Below are 26,502 nucleotides of genomic sequence, written 5' to 3' on the forward strand. Positions count from 1 at the left end.
GGGGATGCCATAGGCTAAATGAGGCGGCACTTAGAGGAAGTTTTTATGGAATGATTTCAATGCCGCAAACACATGACAATAAATAAGGTTTACTCTGAAAATGGATGGGAAGAAAAATCAAACATTAAATAATGAAGAATAAATATTAAGTGAATAACAAATCCAGGTGCATGAACATGACAAGAAAACCTTGCACATGGGGCATATGAATGAAGGGAAGCCCTGATGGGGGAGGGTTTGTTTAGGAAGCAGGGAAGGTAGAAGAGAAGCCCTATGCACTAGGCTGACCAGCTGCTGAAGCAATAAGGAGTCACCTGATGCTGTTGGGGGCCACAGCTGGAGCTCTGTGTACAGTCTACAGGCAGCCGCAGGAGATGCTCCTGTTCACTGACTAGGACAGCATTAACTTGTAAAATGGGGATATGATACCCCACCCTCGGAATTGTCAGAACGACCACACAAATCACGCATGGAATGGATTTAGCACAGGCTACACCCTGAAGGCTTGCTCTGGGCAACTCAGAGGCAGTCCTAGGGACCAACTGTGTTATCTTGTGACTTAGTGAGAAGTTGTGCCCCAGGACAGAGGCACAAGAGAGAGACAGGGACACACATAAGACTAGGGAGAGCTCAGAGAAGCAGAAACAATTTCCTGGATGCCACATGACTGAGCTGGAGCTGAATGTAGCTCTTTTGACACCCACTCCTGTCCTGGTTCACTGTATCTGGGCTGTTTTTCCAGTTTTGAAAGTTTGTTTATAAAGAAAGAGCCGGAGTCTCACTCCAGCCTCCATCCACCCACACACAGACAAAAAGCGCAAGCAATTTGAGTTGGATGTAAGCAGGAACTTTCCGGGCAGCCACGAAGCTGACTTTGGGACCTCAGCCTAGACAAGTTCAAGAGGAGAGTCCCAGGAACTGGAGGTCACAGCCTGACACCTGCTGGGCAGCAGCTGGCCCACAGCTGTGCTTGCCTTGGCCAACCTTCAAAACACTGGGACTGGCTGAATTCTCAGTAGATCAGGCAAGGCGGGGCCTCAGGGACACTCCACTCGGTGTCCCAGGCCCATTGTTCCTCTGAGGTGGGTGGCCGGGGGTCTTCAGTGAGGGTTTGTGGGTGTTCTTCCTCTCATTCATCTGCTTCAGTGTCTCTATCACCAGCAAACCCTCTCATTAGACTCTCCCGGGCAGTAGCAGGACATAGGACGGGGCCTGGCCTTTGAAACTTCCCAGCACCTGACCATTAGACTACTTAGAAACCACACCCTTACTCCACACCTTCTGGAACAAAGTTACATGGAGAATTCTAGAACAGCCCTAGAATAGATATGCTCAGTGCATTAAAATAAATAAATAAATAAAAAGAAAAAACCAAACCAAACTCCAAAACACTTTTATTAATTCTTTGAGAATTTCATGAACGTATATAATGTATTTTGATCATATATATATATACATACATAACACATACACACACACACACACACACATATATATATATTCACCTTTTCCCCAACTCTTTCCAGGCCCATCCTCCATGTCCCACTCCCTCCCAACTCTGTATCCTATGTTGCTTTTCTTCTAATAACCCATGGAGTACAATTTGTTCTGCCCATATACTCACGGGTGTGGGGCCGTCCACTGGAGATTGGTCACTCTCCTAGGGACTACCTCCTCAAGGGAATGGACTCTGCCCCTTGCCGAAGCCTTCACCTGTCAATAGCTCCCCTTCAGCAGGGGGAGGTAAGGCTCATGGGCCTCCCCTGCTACATGCTGCAATGTGGCAGGCTTGATCTTGTGCGGGTCTTGTGAGGGTGACCACGGCTGCTGGGAGTTCATGAGTGCCGATACCCTGTCCTGTCCAGGAGATTCCGTCCTCCCCAGTAGTTTTCTGAGGATGCTCTGGAACTTGTCTAGGCTGAGTCTCTAAAGCCAGCTGGTCATCTCAGACCCATGACTCTTAAAATCTCTCTGCCTCATCTTTCATGATGGTCTGAGCCTTGGGGAGCAGGTGTGATGTAGATGCCGGTGTGTGCCTGAGCACACAGCAGACACTGGTTCTATGCCCTTCTAGCAGTTCCGAGTTTCTGCCTTGCAGTCTGCCTTCCGAGTCTATGCGGTTGCATAGTCAATTGCCCCAAGAAAATTCTCTGAGGAGGTACGAGCACTCCTGTGCCTCCCTTTGACAGGTGGAGAAACTGGCCAAAGTCACCTGGCATAGTCAGTGTCTCACCTTTCTTATCCTTTTCCTTCTTCATCTGTGGTGGGGGATGGAACCCAGGCCTGAACACAGTAGGTGAGTGTTTCCCCACCCCCAAGCCGCAGCTCTGCCTTCCCACAGACAAGATGGCAGGGAAGCTGCAGGTGGCTCTAGGACCCTGCCCACACCAGCCCCTCCTACTCCTCTGCCTGCCCAGGAGGAGGGGGAAGCAGCCCAGCCAAATGAGACTAGAATCTTGGCCCTGCGGAGTCAGTGGAAAGATCTGGACCTTTGAGGCAGCCCAGCCCACATCTCAGAGGGCCCAGCTAACGACATCTGGAGAGACCATTTGAAAAAGGAGTCAGCCTTAAAAGCACACGATCACACTTTGATGTTTACCCCCTGGTTATAAAAGCTACACTCACTGTTTCCAGAATGTTTGGAAAATGTAGCAAGCTCAGAAGAAAATTAAAAGGCTGCCATGTGAGGCCCCTGCCCCTTGCTGCCCTCAGGGCAACTTTGCTTAATGCCTGCTTGGGCTTTGTCTGGACCTACTCACATTCTGTGGGCTATACAGTATGGAAATTTTTCTTTAAAAACATTGTACATTGTAATAGAAGCCCAGTTTTAGAAGGGGGGCAGTTGGCTAGGAGAGAGACAACTTTGTGGGGTGACAGAACTCTTGTATACTGAGCTGGGTAATGGCTGCAAGGATTGGTGTATAGGTAAAAATGCATTCATCTGTGTAGTGTGTTTGCTGACTTTTCTTGACGAAATTCACCTGTAGGATGACGAAAGTTCACTGCAAAGAGCCTCAGGTAGAAACGTACAGCCCATAGCAGCATGCATACCTATAGCCCCTGTGCTTCCGAGGCAGAGGTAGGAATTGGAGGCCAGCCTGGGCTGCATTATAAGTTCGAGGTTAGCCTTAGCTTCTGGTGAGAACCTGTCTCAAAAGACTAAAGGCTGGAGGCACGGCTCAGTGGGGAAGGTCAGGGGCTACACCTCACCTCACATGCACAGACCCTGAGTTCCAACCCAGCTCTTAAAAAGGAATCCGGGCTCCATTTCATATGTTCACCCCTGACTGGTGTACTGGGCTCTTTCCCTGGCCCCTGTTGCAAAGGGAGTTGGTCCTGCCTCCTTCCTTTTTGGCACCCATCTGAGACTGGCTCCTGCGAGGAGTCATGGCTGCCTTACTGGAAAGGAATGGAAGCGTGTCTATCAAGTTTCACAGCAATCACTTTGAGTCTGGCAGCAGCACTTGGACTCCTGTGGTCCAGGGCTGGGCTGCTCAGCTCGTTTGTGATGGCAAGGGGCCAACATTCCTTCTCGAAGCCTCTGGGGCCTTTTCTACCATGTTCTTCCTGAATTCTTGGACAGTTCTGAGTCTCGGTAGGAAGTGAGTCAAGAGTGTAGCCTGTCCACTTGTCGCAATTTCCCACTGTCCAGCCACCTCTGAAGATGGCTAAAGTGTGTGGCAAACGCCGGCAGCCTTTGCAAGCCAAGGCTGGCTCAGGGGGCAAGCCTTGCCTTCCTTCTTGTGGTTTCTTTAGGTACCACTAGAATCCAGGACAGACCACCCTGAAAGGAGTGGATCCCAGACTAAGTGGGAAGTCAGAGGCGGGGGACAGCGTGAGGAGGGGGAGGGGAGAGTGAGCTGTCTTTGTTGCCTTGGGTCTGGACTGGATTCACACTCTGTCTCTTTCTCCCGAAGACCCTGGGCAAGGTTGGCTCTGACTCTTTACCAGGAAGGTGGAGTGCCCAGACTTAGCAGTAGTATCATTGTATGGCACATTGAGCAAGAGACCATGAGTGTAGGATCTCTCTCTTTCTCTCTTTCTATGTCTCTCCTTCTCTCTGTCTCTCTCCCCACTTACTTTTAAGATAGATTTGGTGGTTTGAATAGATATGGCCCCCAGAGACTCATGTGTCTGAATGCTTGGCCCATAGGGAGTGGCACTATTAGGAGGTGTGGCCTTGTCTGAAGCACATATGGCCTGGTCGGAGGAAGTGTGTCACTGTGGAGGAGGACTTTGAGGTCTCATATATACTCAAGCCACACCTAGCATGGCAGTCTTTTCCTGCTGTTTCTGGATCAACATGTAGAACCCTCTGCTCCTTCTCCAACACCATGTCTGCCTGTATAACCACTATGTCCCGCTATGATGATAATAGACTAAACCTCTGAACTATAAGTCAGCCCCAATTAAATGTTTTCCTTTATAAGAGTTGCCTTGGTCTGTCTGAGGGGCTCCTGGTAGTGGGACCAGGATCTTTCCCTGGTGCTGAGTTAGCTTGTAGGAGCCCATTTCCTATTGTGGGATGCCATGCTCAGCCTTAATGCAGGGAGGAGGGGCTTGGTTCTCCCTTAACTTAATGAGCCAGGCTTTGTTGACTCCCCATGGGAGCACTTACCCTTTGGGAGGAATGGATGGGGATGGGTTGGGGGGGGAAGCTAGGGGAGCAGGAAGAGGGTTGGAATGTAAAATGAAATTTTAAAAAATTTTAAAAAATCATTAAAAAAAAAAAGAGTTGCCATGGTCATGGTGTCTCTTCACAGCAATAGTAACCCTAACTAAGACAGTACCTTTCTGCAGAGTGGGTGTATATGATAAAACAAAACCAACAGTTTTCATAGTACAGATGCTGAATATCATGAGTAATGACATTTCCAGAAATGAAGCAAACAGCACAGCTAGGGAAGAGGCCCAGAGAGAGAGAGCAAGTCCCTAGTCAAGGCCACACAAGGAGGCAGAAGCCAGGTGTGCTGGTGTCCCAGCCTGGGCATGGTGCAATGGGGCACATGCATAAAGGGATGCAGGCCCAGCAGACTTACTGTGTTTATGTCCTGGGATGGCATTTGTGATCTCTTTTTCTCCCTGTCTCCAGGTTGGTGGGTGTCTTAGCTACATTTATAGTGCTATAAAGACATCATGATGAAGGCAACGTATAGGAGAAAGGGTTTCTTTGAGACTTACAGTTCAGGAGGATTAGAGTATACACCATCATGGTGGGGAGCGAGGCTACAGGCAGTAATGCTGGAATAGTAGCTGAGAGTTTGTGTCTTATCTACAGGCACAAGACAGAGAGTGCTAACTGGGAGTGGCTTTAACTGTTGAAACCTCAAATATCATCCCCAGTGATACACCTCCTCCAACAAGGCCACACCTCCTAATCCTTCTCAAAGAGTTCCACCAACTGGGGACTAAATATTCAAATATATGAGCCTGTGGGACCATTCTCATCCAGACTATGTCAATGGAAACAGGGGTTGGCGGGTGGGTGAGGCTGGGGGCACTAGGGAGACCAGCAGTAAACCCCTCCCTGTTCTGCCACACAAAGGATCCCTCCTCCAGCTCTTGGGAGTGACCGCCCATTCCCACCCCACAGCTCAGCAGCATCTGACCCAACCCACTGTCCTTCAGAGTTCAGCTATAGGCAAGAATTCTTTCATGCCTTCACTTATTCTACCAAGATGGAGGTGGCCTGCTCTGAATGAACTACAGACAGGAAGGATGGGGCCTCTGTCTCGCACCCCTGGCTTTGGAATCTGGTTGAGTGTGAGACATAGCTTCTCCCCTGCCTCAGAGTTTGTTTTATTGCCTTCAGTCCCCTCTGCCTGTGTTCACAGACTGTGGAGATTTGAATGCAGGCACCTTTGGGGCCGGTCCTTTCTGCTCCACTCACCCTTTGGGGGCCAGAAGTCAGTGTGGGAACTTCTCTGATAAGGCACAAAGGAGAGGACACATGACTGGATGGAGGCAGGTGTGAAGTCATAGAGTACCGTCCGGAACAGGCAAGAGCTGGCCTGAGTCTTGAGGTTAAAAAAAAGAAAGAGTTGCCAGGTGAGGTGAGAGAGAATGAGGCAGATAGGTGTTCTGGAAGAAGGGACAAGACTGGCAAAGGCTGGCGGTGAGACTCCCGTGCCATGTTGGAGGTACAGACAGAGGCAGCAAGGTTGAGGGAGGCTGGCATCAAGCACAGCGCTAGATACAACCTGAAGCCAGGGGGAGCCCTTGAGGGATGTTGAGGAAGACTAGAGTATAGAAGACCAGAGATTGGGGAGGCAGAGAAGGTGGTTGCATGGAATTGGTGATGGAACTAGGCAGGGGAGGAGTCACAGGTGAGTGAGCTAGAAAGAGAGAACATTGAGTGTGACATGGCTGAGGGCTCCTGGGGTAGGGGAATCAAGAAGGCAGCTTCAGGGGGCATACTGCTGGTTGGGCTGTGGGGCTGTCACTGGGCAGAGGCAGGAAGGCACAGGCTTGAGTTCCTGAGTTAGGCTAAGTGAAGCGAGGGACTGTCCCGGGCCAGTGGAGTCAGCAAGGTCGCACTCACAGTGGTCCTGAAGGGCACGGGAGTGGTCACTGCTCCTTCTCTCACTGCTTCTGTAACCGCTCTTCCTCCCTGTTGTCCCCAGCAGGATGCTTCCGCCCTCGACCTGGCCATCCAGCAGGCCCTGGCTGGGCTCTACCCGCCGTTTGAAGCCACCGCCCCTACTGTTCTGGGTCAGGTGTTCCGGCTACTGGACTCTGATTTCGGGGGAGACGGACTGAGCTTCCTCCTGGATTTCCTCATCCCTGCCAAGCGCCTGTGTGAGCAAGTGAGGGAGGCAGCCTGCGTAAGTTGGGGACATCATGTGGCTGCCATAGCAAGCTCTCCCAGAAGCCCAGAGGGCTGGGATTGAGGAGGGAGAGAGGTGGGCAAGGTGTGTCTCCCCAGCAAGGAATATGGTGGCTAAGGGGAGGGTTCCTAAGAGCTACCGATCATCCAGAGGGGAATGGCAGCTCCTGGGTCGAGGTGGAGAGACAGTGGTTTTGTTTTGTTTGTTTTGTTTTTTAAAGATTTATTTATTCATTATGTATACAGTAGTCTGTCTGCATGTCTGCCTCCATGCCAGGAAAGGGCATCAGATCTCATTATAGATGTTTTTGAGAGCTATCATGGTGGGAACTAAACTCAGGACCTCTGGAAGAGCAGGAAGTGCTCCTCTCCTCCGAGCCATCTCTCCAGCCTCCGAGACAAGTGTTTTAGGCAATAGAAGAAAACAACTTAGTCCCCACCTAGGCAAGGAGTTTACCCCATCAATCCACGGGAAGACACACTCTGCTTCCTACTTCTCCCTGTTGGCCAGCAGCCACAACAAGCTCTAGGAAGGATCTTGATTGGCCAGACTGTGGTCACGTGTCAATGGCTGGACCAATCAATGTTGACCAGAGGAATTGGGTTTTAAGATTCACACAGCACCACCATCACCACCACCACCACCACTCCTCCACCCCCTATCCCCCCACCCCCCTACCCCGCTCCCAAAGGAGACTGTTCTAGGAATATAGTGAGGAGATCACCAAGGAATCAAAGTTCCGATTCCCTCTACTCTCCTCCGTCCCTCAGAGCTTTACCAATGTCCTTAAGCTGTTAGTTACCCTGAGTCCGCTGCCGCCCAGCATCAAGAGCCACACAGCCAATCTTAGGACACACAGCACCTGGAGGGAAAACCTCCATGGCAACTGCTCCTGAACGGGAATAGTGGAATGCAGTATCTCCCAGAAGCCTTTGCTGGTGGCCTCTCCATGACCCCCTGACCACGTTTCATGACGATCCTCCTCCCTACCTTCCCTTTCCTCTCCCTGACAAGTCACACAACTGTCACTTTGTTCGTCTGTTCAAAACACATTTGCAGGGCTGGACACAGCGAAGTTGGCAGAGTGCTGGCCTAGCATGCGCAAGCCCTGGGTTTGAATTCATTTCTGTAAATGCACGATGATGCTTCCCTGTGTTGCCAGCACTCTGCAGGTAGAAGCAGGAGGATCGTACATTCAAGGCCATGTTCAGCTATGTGCTGAGACCTAAGCCAACATGGGCTACACGAGACCCTGTCTTAAAAGAATAGAAAAAAAGTCAAAACCACTTGCTCTGTCCCCTACTTTCTCCGCGGCAAATTCACAACTTTTATTTTTAAATATAGGCACATTTGATTTGGCTGTCATGGATAAATTCATGTGACCTCAGAATAGACAGGAGCAGAGAGGGACTCACGTAAGTCCTTTGAAGTCAGGCTCTCTGTTTCACATCAAGACTCAGTCACTGGGAACATGGAGGGTCCATGTTACCTCATTGAGGCTCAGCATCTCCACCCCAATTCCTATGGGTAAGACAGAGACTACAATGGCAGAATGTAAAAGTGGTGGTGGCCTTTGCAAGGTCAGCTGGCAGGACAGTGGCGGGGTCAAGTCTCGGCTTCTCATTCAAAACTGTTTCTGTGCCGTTTTAACTTGGGGCTGGAGAGATAACTCAGTTGCCACACCAGCCTGGGGTCTCAGATTCGATGTCTGGGACCCACGTAAAGATGGAAGGAGAGAATCCAGGACACTGAGTTTTTCTCTGACCTCCACACGGGCACTGCCCTGTTATGCACACACATCCCCACACACTTTTTCAGAAGGGAGTGAAATCATGTTCTCTGGACACTCTCCAAGCGTTGTGTTGGCTTCTTTGCATCCATACTCAATCTATCGCATGCCAGTCCAGGAATATTGCTGAATTTTACTTAACTCCAATTTGCAGATAAAGAAATCAAATCTCAGAGCAGTTCAGTTACATGTACAAACAACCCATTTAGACCTCTGATCCACGCCTTCCTGACTTTAAAGGTGAGGGGGCTAAGGCTCCAGCTGGGTTGGGAGAAGTTATGGGTAAACGGGGAGAAGAGGGCCATGAGGCAGGCAGGGTTGCCATGGAAGATTCTTGCTGATTAATGTACCTGGAGCACGGGCCTTCCCTTCAGGCCAAAGAGCTAGCAAGCATCTTCAAGGCCAATGCCAAGGGTAGGAGTAGGTGACCCCATTGTACACTGACAGCAATGGCCTCTTCGGTGCCTGGTTCTGGGCATCTATCTTGTCTTTGCTTACTCCCTGGCTAGTTGAGTTTCCATGTGGGAGAGGGAAGGAAACTGACCAAAACCGAGGTTCCCTGGAGCCTGTCTCTCTGATGCCCCCTTCTTTCGGCAGGCCCTCTACACCCATTGCCTCTTCCTGCATGAGGGCTGGCCGCTGTGTCTGCGGGATGAGGTCGTGGTCCACCTGGCGCCACTCAACCCGCTCCTGCTGCGCCAGGGCGACTTCTACCTTCAAGTGGAGTCCTGGGAGGAGCAGACTGTCCACATGACGCTCAAGTGCCTCTCCTCAGACCTCCGAGAGGTGGACAAGAAGCCTATTCCCGAGACCTCCTACTCTCTAATTTTTACCCAAGAATGGCTGGAAGCCATCAACAGTGACTTTGAGGGACGTCCCTTACACAACTGTCTCGTGGCTTCAGAAAATGGGATCACACCTGTGCCTTGGACCAGGATTACCAGCCCAGAGTTTATAGATGACAGACCCCCAGTAATGAATGTCCATTCCTCAGATGGGGATTCCTGTCCACTCCATCTGAGCAGCCCCCAGGAGCCAGACCAGGCCAGCACCTTGGGCAGTGAGGCGTCTGTGGTACAGAGCTGGGCTAAGGATAAAGGGAAGATGTATAGGGACAAGTATCCTGGGCTCATCAAGGTGGAGCCAGCAAGGCCAGGGCAGATGTCCTTCCAGATGGACCATGAGGTCAACCAGGGCCTGGAGGGGGAATACGTGGCTCTCCTGGGCTTTCCCCAACAGTGTAGAAGGGGGTCTTTAGACAGGGAGGTAGTGACACTCAGTGTGGACACTCAAGGACTACAGGAGGAGACATCCAAAACTAAGGGGGTGCCTGTGCTTGGGAGGGTCCTACCTCTCCCAGAACATGATGAGGGACCTCCCTTGGGAAAACTGACATGTGCGAAGCCAGCAGGCTCGGGAGAGAAGCCCTGCAGCGGGGGCTCAAGAAGAAAGGCCAGGCACAAACCATCTGCCCACACAGCAGAGAGACAGCCCCAGCAGCCCCACATTGGTGTCCCGGAGAAGCCACTGGACTGTACCTCTAATCTGTTAGAAGACACTGAAGAAGAGCCAGCATCCTCTAAGATGCGAAGGCCTTTGGAGATGACAGCAGCCATGGTCCAACTCAGGCCTGGGCCAAGGCAAATATTCTCTCCCCTCCTGTCCTCAGCTGCCCCCGCAGCTCTAGCTTCCGAAACAAAGACAGAGGAGACCACACCAGGACACGGCAGAGCATCCAAGCCTGAGGCCTTTCTCAGTAGGAACACCTCCGCCCATGGGTCCCCAGCTCCTGGGCTCCAGTTCTCTTTCTTGAAAGCGCAGAGGGCACCCCCATTGCCCCCTGAGAAAACCCTGAGCCCCCTCAACTCTCTGCAGCCTTGCAGCACCAAGGCCGCGGGGAAAGGTAAGAGCTCAAACTCAGCAGGGCAAGAGCCAGGCTTAACTGGTGCAGGAGGCTCTGGCTGTGAGGGGCAGGGGCCACAAAACTGTCCCAGTCTCAAGGGGTTAAATAGAGCTAAGCAAGTCCATTCATTGGTCTGTTTGGGTTCATGTTCCAGCTTTACCTCATGCTGTGTGACGCTGGCCAGACACTTAATCTCTCTGAGTTCAAGTCTCCTTCTCTGCTAAGGGGTGGGGCATCTTTTACATCACAGAGTTGTTTGCTCTGAGGGTTCAAAGACATACCAGAAGGAAGGAATTTAGCATTATCTGGCAGAGAGCAGGTCATGCTATAAACTGAATTATTGTTCGGGTGGAAGACAAACATGTCCCTCGGAAAGCGCGTCTCCTGTATGACAGCCCCTGCTTTGTTCTTCTTCTTCCCCAGATGGAACGGCTCTCCCCAGAACATCTGGCTCAACCCCACTGTCTGGGGAGCTGCCTGGCTTCCAGAAAGATTCTTCAAGTCCCTTAGGAGGAGGACTTAGCCTGGAGGAGTGTCGCAGGCCTGAGCCCAGGATTGGAACTCTGGGAGACAAGCTTCTCCACTCCGGGATAGTCTGCCTGCCAGGTTCTGGGGTTCAGGGGTGGGGTGGGGTGGAAGGGGCAGAGCCTTCTCAGATGCTGGTGGGTGAAGAGAGGGAAGGCCCAGGAGGCTGAAAGTTTCCAACAAAAGGCATGGATTAGAGGAAAGCCGTTTCTAGGTCCATCCACCTATCTGTCCACTTGTCCATCCACCCAAACATCCATCCACCCATTTCTCCAGACTTCAGCGAGGAAGCCAAGGTGTGGGCCAGACTCCCTAGAAGCAGAGTTTGAGACAAAGATTCTTGGGAAGGCCCCCATGAGAATGGGACGGAACAAGGTAAGGCAGGCAGAGGAAGGGACAAGCAAGGTGATGCCAGACCCTGGGGAGGCTCCGAAGTGTGGGCTATACCAGTTGTCCGCCTAAGGCAGGGAGTCAGAATTAACATCAGGGTACGCTAGACATTAACTGCAGGCTACTCTGGGTGTGTCAATCATTAACTACAGGCTGATCCTGAGTCTGTCAATCATTAACTACAGACTGATCCTGAGTCTGTCAGTCATTAACTTCAGACTGATCCTGAAATGGGATGCAGGACGAGCCAATATGCTAGCCCGGCTAAGGGCAGTTCTTCAAGGAAGGAAGCATTTATGAGCCTCTCTTAATAGTTCTTCCGGCCTCTGGTGACTGAACAACGGCTCTGCCACCAATGGGCTTTGGACCAGGTATTCACAGCTTCCATGCCTCAGGAGTTTTACTTCCGCTTTGTAGCTATTCAATCACTGTTTCCCGAGCCCTAGACTCAGCACTGTGGTGTGAGATGAGCCTCTGTGGCCCCTGCACCCAGACGACTTTCGTTCTAGCATTAGAGAAACTTCAATCCAACATAAAGAAAATGTCTAGGAACTGGGAACGCGGATAATAAATGCTCCTGGCCCAGGCTTCCAGCAGGAAAGGCCAGGAAAGCTTAGGAGTTAGCTATGTAAACGTTGGGAACAGCATTTCAGAAACAGGGAACAGTACATGTTAAGGCCAGGAGCAGGAAGGACCCTGTGCCTTTGGGAACCAACTCTCCTGCCACCTTGAGACTCCTGATTTCCCTGGCCCCATCTCCCTGCAGATCCCAGAGGAGCCACCTGCTGGTGTCCCGCTCATCTGTTGAAGCTTTATTGAATTTTTCAGTGGCAATCGGAACCTCCTGACTCCTACCTGCCATTCCTATTTCCATGTGACACTGGTCACCTAGCATGCCCATAGCAGAAAGGTTTTCTGGGGCTAATGATGGTATTTTGGTTCCGCCCACCAGGCAAGGGCAGTGTTTGGAGCACAGAGAGCTCCTTGGTCCAGTGAAAAGCAAATCATGTGGACAAGGATGCCTCCTGTGTGGGGTGCTGTCTGTTGCCCTGTTCCTGACCCAGGCAGCATTTGGAGGTCAGGCAGGCAGAGCCAGGCTTTGGTCACATGGTTACCGTGTCCCAGGACACCCAGCGTCTGACCCTCTTGCTACTCCAAGTTGTTCCCGGGGACTGACTCCATCTGTACCACTTGGGAGCCAGGGAGAGGAGGCAAGCTGGGCTGCTGGATCCTTCTGCACTCTGCAAGTTCCCAGACTTACAGAGTTTGTGTCATGCTGTTTTAACCTCCATGTGCTGGCCAACTCCTCAGGCATCCCTGCTCTGGTGCTGTCCTGAGCCAATCCCAGGAGGCAGTGGAGTTGTCGGGGCAGCTTCCTGTAGGCCCCGGTTTGGGGATATGAAAGTGGTGTCTTGGCCAGACCAGGGGACAGAGAGGTTTTCCATAGCTAGGGATGGGTGGGGCACACCAGACAAACAGAGCTGGATGAAGGAAGGTCCTGCCAGCTAGGCTGACATCCTGGGCCTTGAGTCCCAGGGGGACAGTGAGACACACAGCCCCCGTTTCTAGAAGAGGAATCTGCCTGTGAAGAACACACAGCTGGAGAACTCACAAGCTCAGCCTGTTGTTGTCTGAGTGAGATGGTGACAGAGATGGTGCCCAGGTACCACAGATGCACTCTCTGCTCCTGGTTGAGTGCTGGACACGCTCAGGAACTGGCTCCCCTAGTCCCCAAAGAAACCTCATCTACCCAGGACTGAATTTGTCTCATCAGATAGATTAAAGTTAAAGCTCAGAGATTCAGAGACTTACCCAGGGACACACAGCAAATCAGGATGTGAACTAGTCTGCATGGCCTCAGAGCTCACTGCATCAGCTTGTTTCCTGGGGTGCATGCACTATAATGCGGTACATGCATTATACAGAGACAGCCCCAAGGATAGTGAGCCGACTCTGTGCTGAAGAATTTGGGGAGATTATTCTCAGGAAAAGGCTTTGAAGCTGGGCCTTTGGAGGATGAATAGGAGTTTGGGGGTCACAGAAGGAAGAGAAGATCAGTGTAGGCAAAGACCTGGAGAGTCACAGAGGAAGTTCCCATGGAGGGTCCCCCAGAATTGTCATTGCTCATGTGTCTTCTCTCCTTCAGGTGGTAGGGATCGGCTAGGGCGGCCTCTACTTCTGGTGTCAACCACGGAGGAGGCCTGGGAGGCGCCATGGTGTACCGCCTTGGAGGTCACAGAGTTGCTGTCCTACTTGTGCAGTGTGCCTAGGTAAGGGGACACTACCATACTGCCACCCCTCTGCCAGGTGTGGAGTGGAGAGGCCCCAGGTCCTTCCATCCACCGCGTGTTCACAGGTTAGGTGCTGGGTGGCAGGTGGGCTCTGTCTCTTCAGCCAGGGCCATCCCAGGCAGGTGGGAGAGAGGAGAGGTGCATGGAACCCTCCACAGACACGCAGCAGGAACCCACAGCTCTGACCTGGGAGTGTACCAGAGTCGTAGATTGGCTAGGTGAGCTGTTGGCGCCGATCACTCGGCTTGCCCCCAGCACTGCACATGCGGCAGGCCTGAGAGTCTGCATTCCTGTAAGGCTACCAGCGACTCGGCTGTGGCTGGATTGGAGACTTCAGCCGGGAGGCCAGGGAAGGCTTCTCCGGGGAGGCAGCATCGGAGATGTAAATGCTGTCGGGTAAATAAAGGACAGGGAAAATGAATGTGTGAGTGGCTGAATGAGGGAATAAAGAGCCAGGGTTTGGGGCCATTGCCTTGTAAGCAAGGTCACCTGAGCTGTAACTCCAGAACCCACGTACAATGTGTGCGATGGGGCACATTTGTAGATACAGAGATAGACCAGCCTAGCCTAACCTAACCGGCATGTTCCAGCCAATGCGAGAGCCTGTTTCAGGGAAAAAGGTAGGGAGCCTCTGAGGACACCCGAGGTTTCCTCTGGCCTTGGCACCCCTACATACAAGCACCTACACCACCCTGCACACACACACACACACACACACACACACACACACACACACACGACTAAGCACAAGCGATGCATGGCCTGGGGTGATCTCCAGTCCCCGGTCTCTCCCACTCCTACCCTCCCAGCCCATGGTTCAGACTTCATGGCTGGGGAGAAGCTTGGCTTCTGAGCCACAGGCTCCCACCAGGACATGCAAAGGTGACATTATTCTGGAGGTTCAGCATCTGGGGAGAGGTTAGGGAGCCATGAAATTCCTTGGAACCTTTTTCGCCACCCCTCCCCAAAGCCCCCTATCCCCTGCAGGTCATCTGCCCCCTACAGGCCACTGGACACCAGATTTTCAGCAGGTGGAAAATGAACACTGACTCTGAGAAACAGCCCTGTGGTGGATAGAACCCTGGAACATCTCCCCACCCACTTTGCTCTGTGACCTTGTGGGAATGACTTTCCCTCTCTGTGATGCACCCTGCACCCTCAAATGACCAGGGAACCCGGGTAGGGCCACAAGCAACTGGGATGAGGGAAGTAGGTGGTGTCAGCTCCTCTCATAGTCTACTGCCTGGCTGCTCTGAGTCAGTTCCCCACCTTGGGTGGCCAGAGCAAGCCTTTGTGCTCCCCTTGCTCAGGGCAGGCAGTGGGTATGTTATACAAACGAGCCCATCAGTTCTCATACAGTCTTGCCAAGTGAGAGGGACATAAAACAACGTGGGGCCATGAGGGCCATGTGAGCTGGTGGTGTAAGGTTCAAAGACACCGGGGGCATCATTCAGACCCCTTGGGCAGCAGACTGGCTGAGGGCACTTACAGCGCACCAGCCTCCAGGACCTTGCCTACCAAGCCCACCCTCTACCCCCACTGCTCAAAGTCTGAGGGCCCTGGCTAGGTCTAGGGGAAGACTCCTGTTTGACCTAGACCTGTAATTAGGCCAGCCTGGGACCTGGGAAGTAGTTACCATCCATCCTGCCCACTCTGGTGATAAGAGCAGGGGGCATTCTGGGTGCACGTGGTGTACATTCAAGTTCAGAGCAGCCTTTGGGTGTCGGCCTTGAGGCCAGAATTCATTTCTCTGCAACACTGTACGAGTTATAGCAATTATACAAAATAGGGAATTTCCTTATAGCTCTGTCTCACTCGACTGGTTACCTCCCTCAGTCCCTTCCCAACACCTTCCTCCCTCCTTCGAAGAATTCCTTAAAGGAGAAAACAGATTTTTCTGAAGCCATTCAGTTAGCCTTTCTCACCTCATTGGGAAAAAATAGGTCATGTGACACCACCTAGCCCAGTGATTGGCTGGGGAAGTTGGGTCACTAGTGTGGTCTCTTCAGATCAGAAGCCACAAGTGGGGGCTGGTGAACCCTGAACAAACTAGGGGGGGCGGGAGGTTAGGCTCACACACAACCTCTGAGCCACGTCCCCGACCTCAAAGGGGTGGTGATGCAGGCACACAGTGACCACAGTGATGAACCTGGGGGCTGGGAGGTGAAGGGGAGGCTGTGGATTCTGCAGGAGGAATCAGGGTGCTTCCTGGAGGAGGCAGTGGTCTTGCAGAGTGGTGACTCCTGCCAGCCTGTCTCCCTCACCTTCCCATCAGGTCCTCCTGAGCCCAGGACCTGATTTCTGTCTTCCACGCACAGGCCGGACAGTGCAGCCAAAGGGCTGCTGATGGTGATTGATGCCAGGAAAGGAACCCCGAGTCCTGCTCTGGTCAGCGCCCTGCAACGCACACAGGTGAGTGCCAGGCAGGAGGCCTTGGTCTAGCTGGTCTTGGGACTCTCCCGGGGAATGTGGCATGCCCAGAGTCTGGTGGGTTTAAGGTTGGCGTTGCAAAACCCGGGCAGGGACTTTTAGCGGCAACTAAAGGAACCCTGCAGCCAGGCTTCCAGACTAAGGGTGTCGGCTGGTTCAGTGTGATAAAGAGGTTTAGAAGTAGTAGCTGCGGGTGCTGGAAGGAAAGCTGATGAATGGTTCCCTTCAGAAAATGCATTGAATTAGGCTAGAGGGGCGCAGGGCATGATGGGGCCTTGAGGTGAGAGGTGAAACTTTAGAGAGAACTGGTGCATGATGGGAGAGACGGGCACAGCAGGACATTAAAGAGAAGAGGGGGCCTCCGCCTCCTTTAAAACCCAGAGAAGAGGTTCATTAAGTGAGGATGAGAGAAAGAAAGAAAGAACGTGTTTGTTTGTGTATGTGGGTGCTGATTGACTGGTATCGACTAAGCTCCATGTTCTGGGGAATGCAGGGCTCTGATTGAGAAGACTCTTGGCTAGCCATTGTGTACAATCTGACCCCTTGTCTTATAGATGGGGAAACTGAGGCCCCCAGGAAGGCTTGCAGTACAGCTTGGGTTTGCTTTGGTTCACTCTAAACATGCCACACAAAGCCCCCACCCAGGCGACCACACCATGCCTATGCATGTCCCTCAGGGAGAAGGAGGAGGTGGCAAGGGGAAGAGGGGACAGAGCAGCCCTGAAGAGCTTCTCTCCTCACAGGATCCGGCTCGGGCCTCCATCTGCAAAGTGCTCCTCCTGGGAGAGAAGGCATCCATCCTCCAGCTACCTGCACTACCTGTCCAGGTGAGCAGAGGCCTGGATGGCGACATGAAGAGAGAGCCAAGTTCTGCAGTTGATTGATGATGCCTGCCTTGAATGCCGACTTGGCAGTAGCAGTATGTGTGCCCCTGTGTGTGCCATTCCATAACCAGGGTCCAGTTCAAATGATTGATCAAAGCTTCCAGAGAAGACTCCCTGCTCAGAACACCGCTCCAGACCTTCCCAGGGGGAGATGTGGTGCTGGACAGGGATCTGAGCAGGACCTTCTCCGTTGGTCTCTGGGGAGATTCCTCTGTGCCTTCTGACTCTTCTTTCATCCACAGGTGGAGGTACTGACCTCGCTGAAGGCCCTCAGGAGCCACGTGGACCCTAGCCAGCTGCCCGAGGCTCTGGAGGGCCCCTTCCGCTACCACCACAGCGAGTGGGTGCAGCTTTTCCAGGTGTTTATCCTTATGGCCTTCAGTCTCTGACTTCTCCTCTCCCCTTCACTGCCCTGCCCCTTGGGTTCCTCAACCCTGTCCAAAACCATCGTTCAACAACACAATAAAGGTCCAGAGTAGCCCCTAGTAAGACCTCAGGCTCTGGGGCCAGATTTCTGGGTTCTAGTCTAGCTCTGCTCTGTGACTTTGGGTAAGTGATCCACCTTCTCTGAGCCTTGTTTTCCTCACCAGCAAAGGGGAGGGTGGGAAAGGCAATGAAATTGCTTTTTTGTGGGATTTTTATGAGGATTGAGTTAGAGTTAGTAAGGTCTGTCTGACACACTAGACAGCTTTAGTTGTCAACATCCACTCCATGGAGCCATGGACACACAGTAAGTTAGCATGCATATCTTCCTATAGGGCAGGGAAGGGAACTGCCCCTGGCTCCATCCCGTGTCCCACTGCCCCACCAGCAGGCATTCTGTGCCCGGGTTAACTAGAAGGCCACAAGAGTAGGGCAGCACATGAAATCGTCCATTTTGAAGGTGCCAAACACCCACCCAGCTGCCCACCCTCAGCCAGGGCCTGAGGGCCACTCCCCACAAAATATGACAGCTTCCGGCCAGGGTGGGGGCGAAAGTCACCCCCCCATGGAGAACTCCTGTCTCTACCGATAGCGTGATAAGTTATTATCTGCTGCTCCATGTGGAAGACCTGTGTGAATTATTTTGCTTGTTTTTCCTTTGTCCTTCTGGTGACTCTGAGACACGGAACCCAGGGCCCTGTGTGAGAGGGGAAGTGGGGTATCCGAGCCTCCAGGCTTGGCCCTTGTTTTTCCAAGACAGGGGCTGCACGCATGGCTCAGGTCACATAGCTAAATATTCTCGACTTCCTTTGTAGTCCAGGTGGTCTTAAACTCAAGAGCCTCCTGCCTCCTGCATCCCAAGTACTGGGGTAACAGGCCTGCACCCCTATGTCCTGCTGGTGTCTGGTGTTGAGTGCAGGTTTAACTGTGGAATCAACCAATGTTGGGCTGAAATTATTCAGGCTTGCCATCCCAGCACCTGAGACAGGAGGATCAGGAGCTCAAGGTCATCCTTGGCTACAAAGCCAGTTCAAGGACATCCTGGGCTATGAGATCCTGTCGCAAAAAAAAACTAAAACAAACAACTAGGCCCAGAGAAAGTGCCAGTGAGATGGCTCAGTGGGTAAAAGCACCTGTTGTGCAAGCCTAGTGACCTGAGTTCTATCTGTGGGACCCACGTGAAGGTGGGAGGAGAGAATCAACTCCATAAACACCCTCTGACTTCCACACACACACAATGGTGTGCAAACCTCTCTCCCACACATGCCATGGCGTGCACATCTTTCTCCCAAAAAAAAGTTAAAAAAAAAAAAACAGACAAAAGAGCTGGGTTCGCACCTTTAATCCCAGCACTTGGGAGGCAGAGGCAGGTGGATCTCTACGAATTCGAGGCCAGTTGGGTCTACAGAGTGAGTCCAGGACAGCCAGAGCTACACAGAGAAACCTGTCTCAAAAATATAATAATAATAATAATAATAATAATAATAATAATAATAATAAATGAAGGGAGAGGAAGGAGGCATTGCATGCCATTGGACCACCTACAGACTTGCTTGTTTGGACACAAACCAGTACAACTTTCGAGGCAGTGTCTACCTGGCATCAATTATCTGAGTTATTTTCAGGCAGTTTCTAGTCCCCAGGAGGTATACATGGTTCTACAGGACACTTAGCAGAAGGAGCTTGGCCTCCTGGTCTTGGTGTCCTGGGGAGTGGTGGGATTCCTAGAATCACTCACCGAAAAATGTGGAGGGATAGTGTGTACAAACATTTCAGGCATGCCCTGCTCCCAGGCTCCTAGATCCCTCTCCAGAGGCCTCATGTTAACCCAGTGACCTTTGAACTTCGACTTCCAGGCTGTCCCTTTAAGTGACATTTTACTAGGTGATCCAGAGCATAAAACTTACAGTGATCATGAGTCTGGCATGTTCCGGGCTCTATTCTAAATCCCATGCACAAATTAATTCATCAAACCCTTACCCCGCTGTAGAACACGTTCTAACACCATGGGTTCCACCTCTTGGACGTGAAGCCCAGAGATGTTAAGTAACTTACCTGTGGTCTCACAGTAAGCTGATGGCTGAGTTGGGCCGAGGGTGCTTGTCCAGCCCAGCCTCTCACCCCCATCCTGCCCCTTCTATGAGGAAGCCCTAGAGTCTGTGAAGAGCTCAGACCCATCTTCTCGCTCCTCTGGCTTTTGTCCCCACACTAGACCTTGCAGCAGCAGCACTGTGGCTTGGAGACTTGGTAGCCGTTCTCAGACTCTGCCCCAGAGCAGGGTCGAGCTCAGCTGTGCGGTGGGGTGACTAGATAGAGGTGAGAGAAAGATTGGGGTTTGGGTGGAGGTGGGGCTCATCAAGCTCCACTTTCAGCCACCCTCCTGATGGTTCTGCTGTAGCATGAGTTCTAGAAGCCCCGCACGGTGCCTCCCCGCATCCTCCTGGGGAAAGATATCTCTCCTCTTGGTCTCCCAGGCTGAGTCCTGTGCCCTGGCGCCTGTCCTTGCAGAAGCTGGACCCGTTCCTCGCTGACCTTCGCCAGGCTTCATCCCTGCTGCAGGCTTCCATTCAAGAGTTTGAGAAGGGTGACCCCCCCAGTGGGGTGCAGGTAAGCTTGGATCACGGGGTAGGGAAGCCTCCAGCATACCCAGACTCTTAAGTACTGAGAGCACTGGAAAGGGGACACTTAGGGTGGTCACTCTGCCTTTCACTTTGTCACTCAGATAATAAATAGTTCTAGGGCATCCACCTTGTACCCAGCACTGGGGACCCAGCCTGAGGATCCAGCTTGCCTCTGCTTGGGTGAGGGTCATGGTCAGCAGCAGAGTGGCTATTTAAAAGGTAGCTATGGGGACTGGGGGTGCAGATCAGTGGTAGAACACTGGCCAGGGATGCAAGAGACCCCAAGCTGAAGCAAAAAGGGTGGGGGGAGTTACAAATTGTGTCAAATGCCATAAAAATGGTAAGAGTGAGGAAGGTGGGCAGTCTTTGAAGAGATGGTGTTTAACTGAGGGCTGAAAGAACATGTCTTTGAGGGGAAATGAACTCCAGGCAGAGGGCAAGCATGCACAAAGGCCCTGAGGCAGGGTATAGCTGGGTATCTGTGGAGTAGAGTACAGAGGAAGGAGCTGGGCCCAGGCAGAGGGGCCCTGGAGAGTTTGAAGCAGGGGTCATGAGGTATGCCCTTTGATGTCCCTTTTTCTTGCTGCAGAGGAAGCCAGGGGGCTTCAGAGAGGTCAATCAAGAGTCTGGGATGGGTATTTCCAAGAGAGGATGGAGCCAGGACCAGTGAGGTTACCATGGTGATAATAGGGCCATAGCTTTAGAAGCAATGCTAGAGATTAAAGGGCAGACTTTCTTGAGGCACCCAGTTGGGAAATTCAGGCTCTATCAGCGTGGGTAGCCCTGGAAAGCTACAAAGGAGAGTGGAGATTGGGCCTAAGGACCCCCCCATGTTGGCAGGAAGCCACCAGGTGCCTGAGCAAGTCCAAGGATCTGATGGAGGCTGTGCTGAGGGACCCGGGCCTGCTGGCTCTCCAGAGGGAAGGTGGAGCTACTCTGGCCAGGTTGCAGCAGGAGGCCAGCAGGCTGAATGCCAACCCTGATGTCAGGTACGCACATTCAATCTCCCCGCCTTCATGCCCCATCAGAGCTCAGAGGTGGGGTCACCCCATGAAGAGAATGCATAGGGTGGGCCTAGAGGAGCAGCTGGGTCACAGGTTCCCCACCCTCTGAGCCTTGGGGATCACTCACCACCTCCTCCTTCATCTTTGGCCATCTTCAGCCATGGACAGGCACTGGAGGACCAGTCCTCTTGTTTCCTCTCCCCACACACGGACGGTGACCCTTTCCATCCCAGGCTCTGGGCCAAGCCCTTCCAGACCTGTCTCATGTGTTCCTGGCAAGGGCCTGGTGCTGCCCACGCCACTCTTATTAGCAGGAAGAGCTTGAAACTGAGCAAAGGGAACAAACAGTATGGCCCATAGGAACCCAAGGCTGAGACAGCTGGGTGGCTAACCAACAGGCCTGCCTTTCCCATGCTCAGCCTTAGGGGAGGGACCTCAGGACCACAGGTGGGCGGCAGACCTGACTGGACAGCACAGCTTCCCTGACTGCTATGAAGTGGAACCTGCTCAATCTCAGATCAGACGTCCTGACTGTTCTAAACTCAGACGGTCTGACACAGGGCAGCAACTACACCCAGAGCTTTGCTTCAGACACAAGAGTTATTGAAATGATTATGCAAAATTACTTTCAGACCGTATGTAAAGGTGTGTCCCATTGCCCACATGCCTCATTATACGTATCCAAATACCCTAAAATTGGAAAGACTCCAAAATTTGATATGCTTCTGGGCCAAGGGATACTGAGCATGTAACCGAATTGGTCAGTAATTAGAAATATTTGCTCCAGTAAAACATAGGTATGTATATTCAAGAGCCAAATGCAAAATCTATGCACGCACTTAGGAACAGCTTGTGCACTGAACCAACATTTGATATGTGTGTGTGTGCTTTGTTCTAAAGAATGAGAATGTTAATTCATTTAATTCCCACTTTCGAGGTGGAGCCCAGTTGTCTCCTCTTGTTACAGGAGAGGAACCAGAGACTCAGAGAGGTTAACTGAGTATCCTAGGGTCACACATCTGGAATGTGGTGGGGCCAGGAAACAGATAGGAGCTGGCAGAACACATCACCCTGAGATGCACCCCTAGACGCCAGGGGCAGGTTCATGCAGGTGGAGCCGAAACAGCGGGGGGCCCTGGTGCCTAATGTGGGCCACCTCCTGCCCCTCAGAATGCCGCATCATTGTCTCCATGCTCCTGCCTCACCTGCTACACCCTACCCCTCCTGTCTTCCTGAGGTCCCTCCAGACCTTTGAGATGAAGTCCACCAGGGGGCGCTGTGGGCACACGCTCGCCGCAGCCCTTTCCCGGTACAGCGCCGGTCCCTGCAGCCCTCTGTGCTCGCTTCTCCTCCAGGCGTGTTTTGGGCTTTCTTCTAATGTAAGACCCGTGATGGGCGTCCCTCGAAAAGGCAACCTTTCCTTCTTTCGTCTTTGTCTGAGACAGGCTCCCTAAGGCAGTTGTGGGGAGACTCCAGGTTTCTCCTTTCACCGAGCATCGCCACGCGAGAAGTTCCATTACAAACCTGCTTTAGATCCTCTGGCTTTGAAGCTACTTTAAAAATGCTTTGCAGGGTGGGTGGGCCCCGGATTCAAGGTCATCCTTGGTCACACAGGAGTTTGAAGCCAGTTTGGGACACTGAGACTCTCTACCAGAGACAAAAGACCGTCATGGGTTACAGCTGCCTCTCTGTACCCGTGTCCTGTCCTGTCGAAAGGAGGCTGGGTGTTGCGAATGTGTGGATGACAGATGACCCCTAGTGCCCGGCACTCCAGTGAGAGTTTCTCATGAAGGAAGGAAAGTCCCTGGCTTCCCAGAACCCCCTAGGCAGCACTAGAAAGTTCCACAACTGGGGCCTCATGCAGAAGCCCGGGGTGGAACATGGGAACCGCACTTCTGGAAGCCCCTGCTTCGATCCCTTTCTGCTTACAGTCACTCTGGGCAGTGGGTCCTATTACTATTCCCATTTTAAAGCCGGGGAACCAGAGCCCCTCCAAAGAGGTGATGCTGCACAAGGACCCACACTAGCAGGTAGCAGGACTGGGATTCAGACTCAGATCTACCCAGCTGGCTTCATACTCTGCCAAGAAGCGCAGGATCATTTCCATTCCTACTGCGTCCTCAGGTTTGTGGCTGAGGCCCGGAGGGGGCTAGGGCTCTGTTTCAGGTCACACATCAGGTTAGTGACTGGCAGTCCAGCTGGGGCCACAGATTAGGAGGGCAGGTCCATGGCCATCGAGAGCACAAGGAGGCAGGTGAGGGGAGGGACCGCTTCTGCGTCTTCTCATCCTCCTCTCCCTCCCAGGAGCCATCTGGCTGAAGCTGCAGCCCTGTACAACCTGGTGGATGACCAGCTTCACGTCCTGGTCACTGTGTCCAACCACCTCCTCCGAAGGCTGGAGCTCCGTGTCCGCCTGGGCCACCTGGAAGCTGCCATCCACCAGGTGAGGGGGCTGCTACTGGGGGACACAGTGCTTTATAGGGGTCACTTTGTTCTGGAGTTAAAATATCAGCCCTTGGTGTTGGGGCGAAGGCAGGAAACATGCCACCCAATCAGTGCTTCACAGATTAAATGTCAAATATAAGGGCTGCACTTATTAGCACCGACTGTGAGCGTCCCCTGCACTAGAGTGTCTGTGAATATGCTTGTCTTCCAGTGTGGTCTCTTACCAGTGACACGGGAGCTTTTGGGATTCCCCACCGAACATGGGGAAATTGAGGCCAGGTAGATGTCATCCACTGTGGTTGCACATCTGGAGTCTGAGCCTGGAGCTATTGGTGCCCCTTCACCTGGCTTCAGTACTTAAAGCCAACATAGCCGTGTCTGCCCTGGGCTGGGTCATCCCTGCTGGGGACTTAGCCTTGACCCTCGGAGCCACCGACTGCTCAGGGCCACTGGCTGCTCAAGTCTCTGCGCCTGCATGTCTAGCCTTGAGTTTTCTAAAGACAAAGTATCTTTGTTGGTGTCCCCAGAGTAGGAATGCCTTGTTCAAAAGTGCAAAGTCAGGACAATCCATCAGAGTGGGGGGGTCAAAGTGGAAGGGTCATGGGGCACCCACAATCAGGAATATACAGCCCAGCATCCCAGCCAGGGAATGGTGCCACCCACAGTCGACAGGTCTCCCACTGCAAATAATAAAACCAAGATCACGGGCTGAGAGATGGCTCAGAGGTTAAGAGCACTGACTGTTCTTCCAGAGGTCCTGAGTTCAATTCCCAGCAACCACATGGTGGCTCACAACCATCTGTAATAAGATCTGGTGCCCTCTTCTGGCCTGCAGGGATACATGCAGGCAGATGCTGTATACATAATTAATAAATAAATCTTAAAAAAAAATAAAACCAAGATCAGCCCCAGAGGCTAGTCTCCTAGGCGATCCTGCATTCTGTCAAGTTCCGAATTAGCACTAACCTTCTCAGGGTCTGTCTTAGTTAGGTTTGTTATTGCTATGAAGAGATACCACAACCACGGCAACTCTTATAAAGAAAACATTTAATTAGAGTGAGTGGCTCGCTTACAGTGTCAGAGGTTCAGTCCATTATCATGACAGGGAGCATGCAGCGTGCAGGCAGACGTGGTGCTGGAGCTGAGAGTCCTACGTCTTTTGTTTAGTTTTGGTTTTTCAAGACAGGGTTTCTCTGTGTTGCTTTGGCGCCTGCCCTAGAATTTGCTCTGTAGACCAGGCTGGCCTCAAACTCACAGAGATCCGCCTGTCCCTGCCTCCCGAGTGCCAGGATTAAAGGTGTGCGCCACCACCACCTGGCTGAGACTGCTACATCTTGCAGGCAACAGGAAGTCAACTGACACACTAGATGGTATCCTGAGCTTAGGAAACCTCAAAGCTCGCCCCACAGTGACACACTTCCTCCTACAAGGCCATGCCCACTCCAACAAAGCCACACCCCTAATAGTGCCACTCCCTATGAGATCAGGAGGCCAATTACATTCAAACTACCACAGGGTCAGAGGCACTTCTTACCATCTGTATCACCCACAAACTGAAGCAGGGGTCAGACATATCCGCAGTGAGTTCTTGGTAGATCCTTCGTCACTGGCAGGGATCCCTCCAGCTCCAGTTACATTCCCCTAAGACAGGGAGCTCATCTCCGAGACCAACCTTTTATGACCAGGTGACTCTCAGTGGCCAGACTGACGTTAAGTCTTGCCTTCCCACTACCTCAAGCTACCTTGGCTTCACCCCACGACCATACACACAGAGGGTCCCTGGTGCACACACTCACAGTGCTATATCCCCTCTGGGTTGAGCTGAGGGAGGCAATGTCCTCTGGACCTTTGCAGAATGCAACCACGTGTTCCCCTGATTCTCCTGCCTAGCATCTCCTGTCCAGGGTTTTCATCCATCCAGGCCCGCAACTGACTGAGGTCGAGAAGGCTTTGGCCCCTCGAGAAGTTGAGGGGCTATGGAGGCGGCTCAGTCGGTGAAGTGTTTATACCACACAAGTACATGGACCTGAGTTTGATCCACAAAATGTACATAAAACACTGTGTGTGGTGGTGTACACTGTAATCTCAGCCCTGAGGAGACAGAGTCAGGAGGCCAGGCAGGCCTTGCCTTATTGGTGAGCCCAAGATCCCAGTGAGAGACGCTGTATCAAACAAACAACCAAAACAACAACAACAAACCAAGGTGGGCAGATCCTTAGGAGCAATACCTACTCAAGCTGACCTCCGGTCCCCACACACAAGTATACTCACACACACCCACCTGCACACATATGCAAGCTTGCACATGCCCTATGCATGTGGACACACACAAGGAAGTAGACAGTCGGCCCACAATGGCTCCTTAGTCACCCATCACGACTGAACCCCCTTCCTCTGCCCAGGTCAGTGACTGGATGGAGCAGGAAGGAAGGCAGTGTCTGCAGGCCCTTGCCCCTGTCGATCTATGTGCAGAGACCGTCGAGAAAGTCCATGCCGAGTTTGAGGACTTCTTCCTGCAGGTTGCGGTATGTTCCAGGGCCCAAGTGGCCAAGAGGGCTGAGGTGGGGTCTTCTAGGTCCCGGATGCAGGGGTGGGAAAGTACAAGGGAACTTCCCAGGAGGCAGTGAGGTTCTGATTCCTCCAGGAAGTCCTCCAAGACCGCTACAGAGATGTCAGAACCCTCGTGGGTTTCTTAAAATGTGTGTCCCAGGGCCCTGACCTTGGCCTGCTGGGTCAGTCAGGGATGCCGTATTTGTGATAGACAGGAGGCTTTGGCTGTTACAGCCCTCAGGGACTCCCAGACAGTAGAGGATGGAACTGGCCTGAACACAGCATACAGGACTATGGAGGATCAAAGTCTCCGACCCAAGCTTCACAGTTATAGAACCTTACAGAAGAAGTGAACTTCCAAGGCAAAGGCCTGGACTACTGGATGCGTTAACCTTTGTCCGTGGGCTGAGCTTTGTAGAT

The 26,502-nt window shown here is 52.4% G+C and overlaps 1 protein-coding gene across 2 annotated transcripts in view; it reads left to right on the forward strand.

Annotated features, from left to right (window-relative positions):
• Kiaa1755 (KIAA1755 ortholog) overlaps window positions 1-26,502 on the forward strand; it is a 36,238-nt gene that overhangs the window by 4,472 nt on the left and 5,264 nt on the right. Inside the window, exons 2-12 of one of the 2 annotated variants that reach the window (XM_050151217.1) lie at window positions 6,624-6,824; window positions 9,214-10,519; window positions 10,943-11,125; window positions 13,581-13,704; window positions 16,044-16,137; window positions 16,899-16,982; window positions 17,282-17,398; window positions 19,971-20,069; window positions 20,924-21,072; window positions 23,392-23,530; window positions 25,935-26,057. In XM_050151217.1, coding sequence (XP_050007174.1) covers window positions 6,624-6,824; window positions 9,214-10,519; window positions 10,943-11,125; window positions 13,581-13,704; window positions 16,044-16,137; window positions 16,899-16,982; window positions 17,282-17,398; window positions 19,971-20,069; window positions 20,924-21,072; window positions 23,392-23,530; window positions 25,935-26,057 — 2,619 coding nt within the window. The remainder of the gene's footprint in view (window positions 1-6,623; window positions 6,825-9,213; window positions 10,520-10,942; window positions 11,126-13,580; window positions 13,705-16,043; window positions 16,138-16,898; window positions 16,983-17,281; window positions 17,399-19,970; window positions 20,070-20,923; window positions 21,073-23,391; window positions 23,531-25,934; window positions 26,058-26,502) is intronic. The other variant, XM_050151218.1, reaches the window with a different exon arrangement.

This window comes from Alexandromys fortis, unplaced genomic scaffold, assembly GCF_014885135.2.
Source record: "Alexandromys fortis isolate MF-2015 unplaced genomic scaffold, M_Fortis_MF-2015_v1.1 scaffold_27, whole genome shotgun sequence".
In the NCBI taxonomy this organism is placed as follows: domain Eukaryota; kingdom Metazoa; phylum Chordata; class Mammalia; order Rodentia; family Cricetidae; genus Alexandromys; species Alexandromys fortis.